The sequence below is a fragment of the Onychostruthus taczanowskii genome, unplaced genomic scaffold (genome assembly GCF_017590055.1).
Source record: "Onychostruthus taczanowskii isolate IOZ18803 unplaced genomic scaffold, ASM1759005v1 scaffold37, whole genome shotgun sequence".
NCBI classification, from domain to species: domain Eukaryota; kingdom Metazoa; phylum Chordata; class Aves; order Passeriformes; family Passeridae; genus Onychostruthus; species Onychostruthus taczanowskii.
In genome coordinates, this window is record NW_024501126.1 from 3,393,920 (window position 1) to 3,410,132 (window position 16,213).

At 37.1% G+C, this 16,213-nt stretch overlaps 1 protein-coding gene across 7 annotated transcripts in view; it reads left to right on the top strand.

Annotated features, from left to right (window-relative positions):
- Positions 1–16,213, top strand: part of COBL (cordon-bleu WH2 repeat protein) — a 157,467-nt gene that overhangs the window by 45,997 nt on the left and 95,257 nt on the right. For 4 of the 7 annotated variants that reach the window (XM_041411753.1, XM_041411752.1, XM_041411758.1 and 1 more), the window contains exons 3-7: positions 5,595–5,805; positions 6,518–6,746; positions 8,835–8,879; positions 11,231–11,325; positions 14,609–14,692. In XM_041411753.1, the coding sequence (XP_041267687.1) occupies positions 5,595–5,805; positions 6,518–6,746; positions 8,835–8,879; positions 11,231–11,325; positions 14,609–14,692 (664 nt within the window). Of the gene's footprint in view, positions 1–5,594; positions 5,806–6,517; positions 6,747–8,832; positions 8,880–11,230; positions 11,326–14,608; positions 14,693–16,213 lie in introns of those variants that run through there. The other 3 variants (XM_041411759.1, XM_041411757.1, XM_041411754.1) reach the window with 2 other exon arrangements.

Here is a 16,213-nt window from a genome sequence, read left to right on the forward strand (position 1 = left end):
CTGAAAGGATAGGTAAAGCGTTGGCTGCTCTACACATTTTATGCATGTAGATCTGTAGCACATCCACAGAAATGGTTAACAGTCTGAGAGAGGTGATGGGTAGATATTTAGATGGAAAACAAATGGAAAAGCTTCAAACTTATCACTTTGCTGTTCGTGATTCTCAGAAATAATACTTTCAATGGGTAACCTGTAAATAAAGGGCTCATGCATCTGTGTCTGTTCACACTCGGTGGCACTGATGAGGACTTTGTGATTAACACAGATACAGACATTAAATGCCAGTACCTTCGAGCTTAGTAGGATTTGAAATGCACTGCAGAAAAATGGGGATGTTTGAAGCTAAGTGAGGTTTGGTTTGGAGTTGTCAATACATGGATGACCAATATGCAGAAAAGCGAACTGGACATTTGTTGCTTCTGCTGTTATCTTACATGTTACACAAATTCTCTCATGCATATGATGCACAGAGAGCAGGACACTTGAAGTAATAATAAACTAGCTAAAGCTGTAGTCCGATTGTGCAAATATTGAAGGACAGAGTTCAGTACAGAGTAATGCCAGAATATTCAGAAAGAATATTCTCAGTAGTAGACTCTTTATTGTGGTCTTATAGCTTAACATACAGAACAGTGTCTCAGGAAAGATTGTAGGTGTGAAAATCAGCCCAGGTTGGTAAAACATTCAATAGGTGTTGTCAGAAGAAGATAAACAGGGCAAAGGGCAAAAGGATTAAAAAATAGTTTAACTAAATACTGAGTAAGAGTCAGGTCTGTATTTCAGTGTAGGCTAAGGGGAAAAAAAAAAAGTTGTACTAGAATTTATGTTGGAAGGGATGACTGGAACACAGAGTCTCTAGGCAAGTTTGAATACCTTCAGGGAGGAGGTTTCTGGATTTTTCTGCACCTCTTTTTTAGGGCTGGAGCCATCTTTATGGAGATGATACATTTACTTGTACCTAAATGGAATTTCCTATTCAGCACTTATCTCTTGCCGCGTGTCCTCTTGCTGTTCACTGTCAAGAAGAGTCTGTCTCTGTAACCCTAGAGTTCATACTTACAGACAATAGCAAGGTCTCTCTTCACCTTTCTTGTTCTAAGGCTCAAAAAGCACAGTCCTCTGTCTCGTGTGTCATCTTCATGTTCCTTCTGTGGGCTTCTGCATTTGTGGAAAATAAGAGCCAAATGTACAGGAGCAAGCTAAGAAAAGAAATAGAAAACATAAGTGTCTTATCACATTTCCTGAACTTTTTTGGATACAGCTTGCTACTTAGTGTGTACATTTTTGTGTAGAACAAGTTGTAATCTTTTCATGAAGTGCCTGCTGTACTTCAGAGCATGCAAAAATAAAGACTAATGCTATTTTCCAGTTTAAATGCAAATAGTGAAAGAATTAGAGACTTTGGATCATCCACTCCCTTTAGAGTATTATGTTTCTTTTCCAGTCAATTGCCAATGTAGATTCTTAATGCATATTTGACATTGACCTAATAAAGAAGATTCTTTCCTCCAGTTTAAGATTATTTTAATTTTTTCTTTTTTAATCATTTAATCACAGAATAGTTTGGGTTGGAAAGGAACGTAAAGACCATCTAGTTCTACTCCCCCTGCCATGCACCAGGGATTTGCTTGGAGCCCCATCCAACCTGGTCTTTCATGCTTCCATGGATGGGGCATCCACAGCTTCTCTGGATCAGTTCCTGTGCTTCACCACTCTCACGGTGAAGAATTTCTTCCTAATATCTAATCTAAGCCTACTCTCAGTTTGAAACTATTACCCCTTGTTCTATCACCACATGCTCTTGTGACAAGTTCCTCTCCAGCTTTCTTCTAGGCCCATTTAGGTACTGGAAGGCATTTGTAGCATGAAAGGAGAAGATTAAAAAAAAGTTTGTTTAATAGAATACAACTTTACCCTGCACATTTATTTTTAGATGTACAAGGCTGTATTTTAAAATCAATTTCTCCGTGTGATCCAAGGAGGTTAAGCCAAACCATACCCAAAACATCTCAGTTGTTTTAGACTTCCTAAAAACCAAGGCCTCTGCTGCATTTTACTGCAGAACAGCAGGAAACAAGCAGTTTGGTCAAACTGGGTCAGAACTTCAGCATGATAAGTATTGCGGACAAAGTAGTTGTTCTTTACTGTCCAGAATTGGCATTAAATGTCAAACAGCTTAGTAATAAAATATCAAAACATAGACAAAGTACTCTCCTTTGCTAAGAATAGTCATATGGATCTTCATGTACGAGTCCAAAATTGTGTTCTCTCTCTAGTTTTTTTTCTGTGCTCTAGTATTTGCTCGTCAGACACCTTTGGTGTCTATTTCACTCAACCAAAACTTTCAGCAACATAGTACTAAAATGAAGTAGCAAGGTGTTTCTTAGCTGAGTAGTTAGAAAGGCAGGACATATTTAACTTCATTTCAGCTTTAGATTTAAGACCTGCCTGAATTTCAAAACAAAGTATATTCTCTGCCAAATGCCCAAGCAGGTTAATAGAAAGTGGGAATCTGTGTGTAACAAGATGGAAGCAAAAGAAGGATTGACTCTTTGCATCTTCCAAGAGCCATATTCAGCCCAAGGTTAGAAAGAAAAGTTTGTCTAGATTAGTCAATTACCATTTTCTTGCTGTGTTTAGTGACTCTCTTCTGTGTATATAATATACATGGAGTTACTTGAAATAAAACTCCCATTTAAAATCAAGCTGAACTGTATTATGGTTTGGAAAGAAATTTTTTCAAGTTGGTGCCATGGAAATCTGATATAAGAATATCTTCATTGCAAGGGTTTCCCAGCTCTCTTACTTAGATTGAAACACAAAGGTTCTGAACTTTGTGGAGTTCCTCTCCTTTCCACTCCCCACGTCTTTCTTTCTTTTCTTTACACTTCAGAAGTTTTGTGAAAAAATTTTATTGAATTTGCATTTTTTTAAAGAGCATGTGATTTGCTTTGAAGCTTTTTTAAAAGCTTCAGCTGTACTTTCAAACGGTACAGATGAAGGCTGGGGATGCTTTTCATGGAACAATTATGTATTCTGAGCAGCATGGCACAGGTTGGGATGTTGCAGACTTCCTTAAATGTTATATTTAATGCATGTCTGTTCCTAATGAGCAATAAGGTGAAACCTCAGATTTGGCTGGATTTTTGTGATTTCCGTTGTCCAGACAAATTTGTTCAAGTTGCATGATTGTCTGTAACTTATTTTCTCTGATGCTTGGTGTGGATTCTGATTTTGTTATAGTTGTGGTACTGAATATACCAACTGAAGTTGCTGCTGAATATACTTTAGAATTTCAGTGGTATATGTGTGGAATTATAAATTGTTATTTTGATGAATTATCTTATCTTTAAAAATACTTTTTCAAGAGGCAAGATAACTGTCCAAATTTGAATGAATTATCACAGTATTATTCACTGCAGAAATATATTATTGTTCCACTTTAAATATAAATGTCAAGCACATAGGACACCATGTATTATGATTCTGCCAGGGTATATAGTTTTCTCTGAAACAATAGTAAGAATGCTGAGGGAAAGCAAGCACATGCAAATTTTAGTTTAAAAGAAATATGTCTGTAAACAGACAAGTTGTGATCTGTATCAGGAGAACTGATAAGCACTTTTAAAAAGGGTGCACTGCACAGTTTAATGAGTATTCATGTAAATACTGGTGTAGGTGGAATTCTTCTGTAGTTTGGACTTAGTAGCTGTAACTGTCTGTTGGTTTGTGGTGTGGAGCACATTAATTGAATGTGGTTGTGAAACACAGATGTTTATAGCTTGTAGACAGTGTCAGAATAAGTCATCATGAAATGAGCTGATACAGTTTTGATTTGGATGCTACACATTTGTATTTGTGCTGTCTATGTTAGCAGTTACCATAGTGCACTCTGTTCTGAAGCATTAGTATACATACTAATGGCATCTGTTTTCCTTATTTGATCTTCAGTTATCATCTTCTGAGTTCTTCCCTTCTCAGTGAGATCATGTTATTTCAAATTTCCCACGCTTGTCACTTTCCGAGCTCACACTGTGTAACTCAAACTTGAAAAAGGTTGCTGTACAGAAGGTCCCTCCTCTTCTCTTGCATGAGAAGAGCTGGCACCTACCAAGTAATAAAGAATTGCACTATTTTTCCATTTTTGTTCTTTGCCATTAGCCCTCCAGCATTCTTCAACTTCTTGAGCAGTTGTTGGCCAACAACATACCTACAGAAAGAAGATTGTTGGTCTTCCACAGAGTAGTTTGCCAGATGCCAACAGCTTGCAGTTTAAAGGATAATTCTTGAGCTACAGATGTAGTGGTGCTGGCTAATAACCTGTGGAAGATTTTATTTTCTTTGAATTTGCTTGCATTTTGAATCTGTATACCGTTTTTCCAGTTTAAACATTAAAAGAAGTGCCAGTCCTCTTGACAAATTTGCTGTCTGTGTATTTATTTTCACTTTTGCTAGAAGACAGATATCCCACTGTATGAAGGGTTCCAGCTACAGCTGGTAATTTTTTTTAAGCTTACATTGTTTTATTGGTGACAGACTGGTTTATGAAGCCAAAACTTTTTATAAAAATGGCCACTTTTAATAAACCTGTTTTCTTTGATTCTGTACAGAATTTTTGAGGGGAAGGCTGGGAAAATAAAAGAACCCTTCATTACCATTGTAGAGAATTTCTGGAGTGTGGGGGAGCACTGCTGTATTAAACAGTATCAAGCTCCAGTGAATATTGAATTCTTGACACAGAATGGAGTACTTCTGTGCAGAGGAATGAAATGAGATTGACAGTTACTGACTCTTTTAAAGCTTTGTGTTTTTAGAATCATATTTCAGTAAGACTTGCTGATAATGGGGACACTCAAAACCAGATGGTTTTGTACAGGGTTAATATCTTCACCAAAATAAATATGGACAGGATCTCTTGCACTGAAAAATATTGCTGGTGTCAAATGGATGTGGAGAACTCATGTGGAAAAATAAGCCTTATCTACCATTTGTTCCAGATTTAAGTATTCCATTTTGGGTTATGTGATTGTTCAAATCTAGGTAGAGCTTACCAGACTGTGAGTTCATTATTTATTCATATCTTGCACATTAATGAACAGAATTTGAACTGGAGCATTTAATGTATAGATTTAATACATTATGACCCTCAGTCAGAGCATGGTGCTAATAACACCAAGGTTGTGGGTTCAATCCTATATGGGCTGTTCACTTAGGAGCTGGACTTGTTGGATCCTTGAGAGTCACTTCCAACTCAGAATATTCTGTCATCTGTGGTCTGGAAGTAAATAAGATGCACTTTGTCTGCTCTTGGCTAATGTTTGTTAGTGCTATGATTGGCACTGCTGTCTGCTTGATACTGAATAGTTGGTTGTGAGCTCATAAACAGATACTGAAGTGTGAATATATTTAATTCCTATCATTTTATCTGATCTGTTTAACATTTCAAAGCACTAGCACTGTTCTTTCCCAAAGATGGTAAACTAGCAGCACATCCACAGCTTATGTTGTCTTTTATTCCCCCCATCTTAAAACTGAGGTAAATTTTCTAGCAATGGTTTTTTCTCATGCTAATGGTGAATTTTTCTTCTTTGTAGTAAAGCTGTGATGGATGTATTGGTTGATTTATGCAGCCAGTATCACTTAAATCCATCTCAACATAGTCTTGAACTAAAGTCTTCAGGAACTCAACAAGTTCTGAGTTACAAGCCAAACACTTTGATAGGAGCACTGGATGTACAGACAGTACTTCTGAAAGAGAAGATTCCCGAAGAGAAGGCAAAGCGACCTCTGCCAAGAGTCCCTGAGGTCAGTACTCTGGAGGGCTAAAATGATGCCATGAACCATCATTCCATTCCTATGATTTCAGTTCTTCCAATCTTTCCATCTTTAAATCTGATGGGAAAGACTTGGGATTGATTATAACATGCTTTACTAGCTTAACTAATAATGTTTTGCATGTAGATTAGCAGAGGCTAGTCTAGACATTGAGACAAAATGGTATGTTGTATGTGGTTAGACAGATGGAAATCAGAAGATTAGAGCAATTGAAAATTGCAGTAATGGCTGAAATGAGAGTGGGGTTGTGTGGAAATAGTGTTTTGGTGATATTTTGTGCACCATCTTCATTGAAGATATGGGAGAAGACTGATCATTAATAAATGTATTTCACAATACAGTGAAGATTAAGAAGTAGCCATTTTCCAAATGTTCGCTGAAATTTTTTATTATTCTGATAACTATATCTAATTATACTCTCCCACATTTCAGAGTGGGACTTGTAAACCTTTGCATTACATCTGCCTCTGATTCCTTTTCCTTCTTTGCATGTTCTTGTGAATGTCTCCTTAGTGGAAAGCAAGGTCTGAGATTTTATTCTTTCAAATACTATTTTTTGCAATGTGGAGTAAGTTCGCCTAGGAATAGTCATAACAACATGGAAATCCCCAGTGCTTTTCTCATTGTGAGGTGGCCTATCCACTACGGAAGGGGGACTGAGAGTTTGTGTTTGTTTCTGCAGAAATCTGTGAGGCTGGTAGTGAACTACCTGAAGACACAGAAGGCTGTGGTTCGAGTTAGTCCAGAGGTGCCTCTCCACAACATCATCCCAGCTATTTGTGAGAAGTGTGAAGTCAGTCAAGAGCACATTGTTCTTCTGCGGGACGGCATAACTGGGGAAGAGCTGGAGCTTACCAAGTCCTTGGAGGAGCTAGGGATAAAGGAGCTGTATGCCTGGGACAGAAAAAAAGGTGAGCCAAGACTGAAAGCAGTCACTGCAGGGCTATATGATGTGACAACGATATTGTGGGCAAGTAAAAGCATATGTGCTGCCATTCTTTTGGGATCCAGTTGAAACAGCAGAGTGAATCTCAATCTGGAGAGCAGTATGGGTTTGTTCAGTGAGCTGTGCCCAGATCAGCAGCCAGGTCAGCAATGTGCCCAGTCGTCCTTGCATGCTCTTGGGCCTTGTGCCAGGCTGGGCTGGACTCTGGCACGGTGCAGGTTGGCCTAGGGCAGGGCAAAAGGAGGAGCTTTGTTGTGTCCCAGAGCTGCTGTTGGTAGAGGTGTACATAATACAAGGGGCCACGTCCAGGCAGAGTCTGTCACCTACCTGTGCTGTGGGCTGGAGAGAAGGAAAGAAGAGACATGCCACAGTCATGGCAGCTGTGAAAGCTGAGAGGCAGAGGCAACAGACCAGGGCTTATGAGAAACAGTTCCTCCAAAGAGCACAGTTATTGACGGTTTAGTGAAGAGGAGCTAAGAGGTATTTGTATTTAAAATTTTGTTCTCATGTTTGTATATCCTCACTTTCTGTTCTCATAGAAGAAATTGTAATAGCAGCTTCTTGGAGTTGAGTTTTATCAGTCTGATTATGTATTCAAATAACATAATTCTGTGATGTGCTTTAAAATATACCTGCCTTAAAAATACACATTGACAAGCACTACTTCCTTTGAGGTCAGACAGTGATATTCATTAAAATTGTCTCCTGCAGTTTTTCTCAATTGCTACCACTTCCAGCATGGTAAATGTTCTTATTTCTTGTTTAGATAATGTCATTCTTGTAGGTGCTGAGCTGTAGGCTTATTTTTTATTTATAAAATTATTTATTTATGTTGACATTCTGTCTCTTCTTTCCAACTCTTTGAGAAGTGACAGTTCTACCTCTGTGCGAGTCAAATTTCAGTGAATTTAGACTTCTAAGTAAACTAAATATCTCATTTTCTTTTGAATTGCTGGGATGTTCCAAAAAGAGGCTGACAACATGTCATAACTCAATTGTATGTTTGTTGTTTTCAAGACATGTTTACTGTAATTAAGCTAACCATTTTGGAGCAACATATTGAAGGTGGAGTTTTTTCAACAGGATTCATTCAGCATACTTCAGGGACAACTTAGAGAGTAATTATCATAAGCCTTTAGTAAAGTCTTTCCTTTCAAATGAAAGTGGTGGTATGTGTGCTGGTACAGTGTTGGTCCTCAAATTTGGTTGTAGCTTATACAGTCAAAACCAAGACTTTACTACAGGGCTGGGATTATAGCAGCAAATTATCACAGAATAATTGAGCTGAAAGAACACACAAAGATCTACACATCATAATGTGCTGCTCTCTACATCAGTTTGTTTTTTTTTATATTCTATTCCTTTTTATATTCTATTCTTTTTTTAACCTTTCAGTATTCCTTTCCTTTCATTATGATAAAATCCCCCTGATCCCGAGTATAATTCAGTCTTTTGTGCTTTCCTCTTACCACCATGGTGTCCGACAAAAACAGTAAGTGCACATAAAATTTACAAGAATTTTTCCTTTGTTTTAGCAAATTTCTTCCTCAATGTTCTCATTTGTAATATTCAAGAGGAATAAATCCATTGCTTTCAGTAGCAATTGGTCTGTGACTTGTGCATTGAGTGGGTATCTAGCCTGTTTACTTAACAGAAAATAGGTTTTTAAACACATTCTCACTAAGAAGTAAGGTATCACAGGTGCTGAAAGCCATAGGCTGTGCTTGTAAGAGCAGATTCTTACTCAGTCTTCCTTTGCCTGAAACAGAAAACACCAAGAGCTGAAGGATTATTAAAAGAGAAGCTCTGCTGCCACCTGCTTACTTAATTCTATTTAGCAGTTGAAGCAGCTTCATGACTGAATCAGGAATTAACACAAATGCAGCTAAACTGCTTCAGTAGCAGCTCTGCATGTGTGTTGTCGGTCAACATTTTTTTCTGCAATGCCTAGGAAAAAGGGTGCTAGGACTAATTAATGAAAATTGTGCTTTACAGGCCTATATTAGAACTTTAATGTGTTTTCTCTTATCCTTTCATTGCCTGACTTTTCCAGTTCCTCCATCAAAAACTCAGTCTGAGCCTTCTCTGAACTATAGAGGTACTGTACAATGCTGCTGAGGGGAAGCTTCACTCTGTGTTTAACTCTTTCACTTCACTCTATGTTTAATGTGGGTTTTGTAGGTAGATCTTTAAGAATGTGGAGTGCCATAGAGAAACAAGCTATTTTTATCTGTTTTGTCTTTCCAAAGTGTTGCTTACATGTCTTGTGCTTCTGCTAAGAACAAACACATTCTTTGTGTACTGTCTCTTCAGCAACGGCCGTTAGAACACTAGCAAGTAACAAATTTTGGTATTTAACTGTTTTGTGGTGTGATGTGTTTCTGTAGATTCCAAGCCTGTTCAGTTTACCTCAGTCATGATTAGGTAAATTTCAGAGTTACTAACATTTCAAGGTCTCTTGGGTTTATAATTTATTTAGTAGCAAAGGTAGAAAATTCTGATGTCTGTGAGATCTTCCACTGATTTCAATTTACATGCAGCAAAGCACTTTAATATCAAATGTATACATACACATTGGGTAACTGAATAGATACTGATTTCTGAATTGTTACAGTAGCTGGGGTTGGATTAGATTATATTGGTGCTTCTGCTTCCAGTCAAATAGAAAATGTGTGTATTTAGTATGCCCTTTTCCCTACTGAGTCTGTTTTAATACATTGCTTAAATTAATTATCCTCAAGAAAGTTATGGTTGATTTCTAATGAGCTTTACTTCCTTGAATTACTAGTAGACACAACATAACCAAAGTAAAACTGGATAACTTATTTAAATTTTTATGAAGAAAGTCTACCTCCAGTAGGTGGCAGTCAACAAGCAAATCTTAGCTCATGGCCTCTTGGCTTCTCTAATGGCAGCACTATTCCCCCTAATCCTCTGTCATTACTTGCTGTGGCTTCCTCTTACATGGAGATAATTTCATCTCTAGATGAAACATATACTGTATTTATTTAGGAAAAATTTATACAGATTTATAAAGACTTATTATTTTGATATTATATGCATTACTTAAATCCTAATTTATTGGGATTATACAATGTTCGATGACAGTGTTGGTGATCAGCTGCTACGTTAGCCTTTCCACAGCATTGTTTGTAGTTGAAGACTATGCAAGTAATGGAATCATCCATACCTAGACACAGTCTGGCCCCAAGCAAGAAACCAGCATAGATAGTGCTTAGTATTTAAGAAAAGCATTAACTCATTACTGTATTTCTTTGCAGTGCAGTTGCAGCCTTTCTTAAGGATAGTTTCTCCTTGTTGTCCTTTGTGTTCGTTGTATATGTTTAACAGCCTCTGATGCATGGGATTGTTTATATGCAAAAGTGATCTGTGTGAAAATCACTTTGTATTTTATACAAATAAATTTACTAGAGATGGTATGAGGTTTCTGGGATGAGGTTTTCTCAGTGAAGTAAAACTTTATTTTGTGTCAACAAGTCAGTCATTTTGAATTTGAGTTTTAAATGTTATTAAGGAAATATTTACAAGAGAAAGTGGGGTTTTTTTCCCCTGTGAACTAAACTTTTTGAATGTTAGTGGAATAAGCTGATGTGCTTGGAATCAGGAGGAAAGATAGCATTATAGAGTCCATTTTAAAAAGTGAGAGTGCTTCATCATCTGTGTATTAAATGGGCAATGCTGTTTTCTGTAATGCGTGAGTGTGTCATTTTACTCATCCAGCTTGTGGATGAGAAACTGAAGGGGGAAATTGAAGGGATACTAAATAGTAAGAGAACTCATACAATTTTTTAAGCAGGTTCAAGGAAGACACAAATGAGTTCTTACAGCCTGAACTATAAACTCCACTCTTTTCCCACCTGAAGTAAAAGCACCAAGATAAGAAAGATGACCACAATTAGCTAGTTTAAGTTGTAAAGAGAGCCCTGTTTCCAAGAGGAGGGTCTTTTTCCTTCCCCTTGGAAACAGGGGGAAGAGCTTCATCCAAATTGCACATTTAGAATCTCTTGTTTAAGTTCACAGTATTAAGTCAGACCTATGCATTGTTAAAGACACCCACCAGTATATATTTTTTTTAGGTTTTTGGGGTTTTTTAGTGTTATGGTACTCTGAGAGATTTAAATGATACATCCAACAAACATTTCTGAAATCACAAGCAATTTGCTCATGTTTTGCCTTTTAATAAGGGTTACTGGATTGTGATTGAAAACCTAGTGCTCTATATTAAATTATTCCATTAGATTTTGGAATATGCTCAGAACACATGAAAGTTTGATGACAAAGTGCAGGATCTGGCTGTTAATTAGATAATCCAGTCCATAACACCTTTAACTCGTAAAAATCCAGCATTAATCCAGGACAGTTTAAAGTACTCATCTTGTGAATCTTTATTTCAAAACTGTAACAACTATTCCATTAAAATTTTTTCAGAACCAAATCGAAAGGCTTCAGTAAGCAGTGATGCAATAGAGAAAGAAAAGACAAGGCTTTTGGGATTGTTTAATGCTGATAGAGAAAGCAGCAAGGTAAGTGTCCGGCAGTGTACTGCTCACTTTCTTTCCAGATCTGTTATGTCTGTAGGTGGTGGCATTTGTTTGGCCTGCCTTCCTTTTCCTTCCAGTGAGTAATCTGTTAACAGGGGCATAAACTATATGTGATCAGTGCAGCCTGCTTATTGAAGGTGTCAAGCATGTTGACTTATTTACTTTTTCTTTATTTTTTTTAATGCTGTGAGTTCAGTAGGTGTTAAAGAAGGGCAGTAGTTTCAAGCAACCTGTGTCTGCTTATTAGTAGCATAATTAGTATAATTGCATTTATGAAAGGAACAATGTAATACAGAACAATTTAATTAGCAAGTAGATGTGACCTCTTCTGTGCATGGGTGATAATCTCTTTTAAAGCATTCATATCTCTCGGAAGCTCTGTGCAGTTACCTCTTTGCCTTCTCCAAGTCTTTAAAGCTGATGAATCAGGTATACAAGAAAGAACTTCCAATAATCAACTGAAGGATCAGTGTCTGCTGGGGTACATGTTAGCCATTTTAAACATTGTATTCTTGAACTAAAAAAATTAGGAAAGAAATTCTGTGTTAAATAATTCCATTGAGATGTCATTATGAAGAATATTTCATGTATCACAGGAATAAAATACAGAAGAACTTTCTGACTTAACATAGAAAAAATAGTGGGCTTTTAACTTCATATTTTTTGCATTCTTTACTAAAAATATTGGTGTTAAATGATTTTGGACATAAAGTGTTTAATGCTCTAGGATATCAGAGGGAAAAGGGAGCTTTCTTTTCTCTAGTTTAAACCCTCCAAAGCTTTTGGAGTGGAATTACAAAATGTGTATCTGATTAACTGGTAGAAAGAAACATTTGCTTGTTCATGAACTGGTGTTTTACTTATCCAGTCATCTCAGTCACATTTGCAAAACTGTGAAGGCTTTTCAAAATCTCTCACAATCTTCTGCCTTTTTATTCATGGTTAAATTTGTGGTGCTTTTGCTAGGTAATAGAATCCTTTATGGACATTCTGAATTACTGTGCTGGAAGACCTTATTTCTGTCATAGATACTAAACTATTCTTAATATCTTCTAAGGGAAACATGAGAACTATTTTATGAGATAAGAAGTTGGTCACTTTCAGAGTGTTTTTCCACTGTAAGAGAATACTTCCTGTATAGAAGGGAAAAAATTATAACTGGGGCAATAGTACTGTATCTGCTCAGAAGAATCAAGTAAACAAGGGATCTCAACCTGAGCCTCTAGAGCACACTGTGGGGCTGTAATTCCTCTGGAAGAAACAAACGCATTACAGCATGCAGTTTCTGCATCATACTTTGTCCTCTCATTCCATTTTACTGAACTTGGGTGTGAAATCTGTGTCCTTGCAGTTCTAGCTCCTGAAGCAGATCAGTTTTAACTTCTAAAGTATTAATGCTTACAATCTTAGCAAAAGTTGCTACGAAGCATCCTAGTTCAATGATTACTGCAGTGGGTTTCTCACAGCTGAGTTGGAAATATGTTCAAAAATTGCAAGCTCCACTCTTTTTTCTGCTCTCTTTCTCTCACTTATTAAAGCAAAGGAGGTAATACTCTGAGTTTTTCAAAACAGAAAATTTGAAAAAATGCTAAGGGCATTGAGGGTGAATTAAATTCAAAATTGTATTTGATTTGGGAAAAAGTAGGAGCTGTACAAATAAGTATGAGAAACAGCTTCTAAATCTGAGGAAAAGTTCTAAGTTTTTCTCGCTGATAGTTCTAACAAGTTAATTGATTTTTCTTGGTCATTTCTTTATTGGATACATACTTTCAAATGGCAGTTACTCTGTAGGAAAAGCAACTAAATCAGTCATTTTGTTTAGTCGAGCAAGAAGTCGCTGTTGCCTTCGCAAACCTCTGGGAATTTAAAACGTGGTAGGTGGAAGAATTACTAAAAACTGAAGAATAGCACAGCACACAGGAGCAAGCAAGGTATTAATTAGGCGTAATATTTCTGACTTGCTGTTGTGAAAGCTTTCTAACCAAAACAGCAGTGAAACTGCTGAACAGACTGAGCAGGATGAGGGCAAATTAATAAAGTTCTTTTAGTGAAAGATTTGGTAGGTTTATGAAGGGATTAGATGATGAGATGCTTTGTAATTTCAGGGACCTGGAATCAAAACCCCAGTATGCCTAAACTCTGCTCGTTATGGGTTTTTTTACATTTTTACTCTCCCACAAGGTTTAAGTTGGTTCTATTTTTTTTGTTTGTCTGCATTATGATTTGCAGTGGTGAGGTGTGTGTGTATGTGGTCATGCATAGTCTTTATATTAGAATTATTTGATAGGAAGAATTGTTCAAAGTTCTGCACAGTAGTAGGGCTGCAGACTTGCAGGCATTTGCAAGGGGAAGGCGACTTCCTTTGCAAGGGAAGAAGAGTGTTAGCCTGTGTTGCAAACTGTCCTGGATCAGATGTCATTGCACGCTACGGGCCTATGCTCAGATTTCCATGCCCATGCACATGTTTTCTTTCTCAGCTGGCTCACTGAGAGCAGTAATTGTGGTATGACAATACACCAGACCTAACTTTTCTAAAAAAAACTTTCCATTATATAGAAACACTGTGACATTGAATGAAAGCAAAGTCCTATTCTCATGGCTGGTACAAATTTGTTAAAAGTATTTCTTTGGTTAACTTTGTACTGGCAGGCTTAATGCCAGATCAGGTATCATCTTGTTCTCTTCCATTCTAATTTTATGCTGGATCAGTTACCCTCTGTTCTCCTGCAGCTGGCATAAAACACCATAAAGGTGGCATGATGTCCATTTCTTTTCGATGTTAAATGTAGTTGTTTGCCTGAGGCTAAATCCAGATCAAATTGGCATTGCTAAACAATCAGTAGAGCAGAGGTGCTATACAGACAATCATGGGATCTAGGCTTAAGTAAGGTGCATGCTAGCACACAGAAACAGTTCCTTCATGAAGAAATGGCAAGGAAGGAGCTCCCTGCTTGTTCCTCTGTGGCTACAGCAGAGACTAGCACTCTGGTCCCTGATATTACAGCAGTTAGTTACTCCTCATTTTTATCCTTGGCTAAGAATTTTGTCTTTGTATTCTTAAATATTTTTCTTGATTGCTTTCTTAGCTCCTTGCCTACATCAAGGCATTTTGCAGACTACTTCAGAGTGTCTCAGCAATCAGGTCCAGCACTAACTGAGGCAGTTTGTCTTGGTTCCTTGATGGGGTTTGGTATTTTGCTCTGGCATGTTTGTGCAGTTTTGTTTCCTTTGCTGCTGCTGTGTAGGACACTTGTTTGTGTTGCAGACAGAAGAGTACTTGAGGATGAACAGAGATTGTGGTGAGGAGGATGTTTTTAGTTCTACATCTACAAGTGAAGGAAGCTTGGATGTAAGTACTAACACAGCTTGTAGATGCTGTTGTATTCTTATTAGCTCCTGCAGTTTGAATTAACCAGAAACCACTGCTGTTCCTGATGCTTAGCCAAGTAGAAGTAGAAATAGCTTATGCTTTAGCAGGCTTTATTACGTGAGTGCACAGTTTGCGTATTTTCATGAAATTAAACTGTAATGCATTGTCTTTAAATAAAACTTTCTAGCTTCACTATGAATAAAGTTTCATTCAGTGTTAAATTCCAAGCAGTTGTGAGGGAGAGCATGGGTGTTGTGGCATGCAGTGACAGTCCTGCATGATGCAAGACAATGTTTGCCTTACCAACACTATTTAAAGGAGGTTTTTCTTATCAAACCACAACTTTCCTTTTCATCCCTGTATCTGCCTTCTACAGCATGGCAGCATTCTATTTGTTTCATAAGGAGCTTGGGGGTGAAGAGTAAACACTGGAAAAAAGCAGATAGGACTTCTGTTAAGTATCTCAGTAGGGTTTGGGGCAGTAAAATCCTGTGAACCACATTTAGAAACATTAAGTGACTGCATACCAATTTATGAGGATTCCAATAAGAAGGTATCAGATTACGATGTGTGAATCCTAAATATTTTCTCAGGTGGTTCTAGTGCTATATTAATTATAATAACTGGCACATCTTTTTATTGCTTTTTAAAATTACTTGACTTTTTGTTATCATATTTTCAAAACCTAGAGAAGACTGATGATGTGATAGAAGTTTGAAATGTGAGGTTCAGCTCTGAATCCCCCTTTCATAAACAGATTTTTGTAAAAGGACTGTGGATTTGCAAAATAGAGAACTCACTAGCCACAGAGAAGGATGATAGAACTGTGGAAAAAATGAAGGAGTAAGAGAACAAATCCCAGATGAAAAGAGTAATATGAGGGGAATCCAAAAAGAGAAATAGATAGAAAATTGATTTGCTGTGAAGTATAAAAAACACCAGGCTCTGCAAATCTGTGAAGACTTCATAATAAATTACTGAAATGGAAAAGCTGCTTGTGATACTAAAAATTTGCGCAACACTATTCAGATGGATAGATTAATAGGCCTCTGTCACTAAAGGAAAGTCCTAGAAGAGGGTGATCATGTGTAATTGAAATAGATTAAGTAAAAGGATAGAAAAAGCATCACAAGTTCTGCCAAAATAAAATAATTTTGTGGTTTGTATTCACTGCCATTATAAATTAATCTCAATATCTTGATACCCAAGTACTAGAAAAGAATGAGGAGGAAGAGTACGAATTACAAGTAACAATATGATGATAAAGGTGTGTGGTGCATTCCCCAGAAGAGAGACATCACCTTATTTTTCCTGGGAATTTTATAGGGAAAATTGTAAATTTTTTTTTTCCCTCCAACATTGATGAAAAAATATTTCAAAACCATCTTGAACATGCAAATGTCTTCTAAAGGTGCCAGTTTATAGGGAAGAAAGAGCTCTTGAAGAGGTAAAAGTGTTTTCTTTTTATTCAGTTAAATGAGCATGTCAGAGATTTAGCTT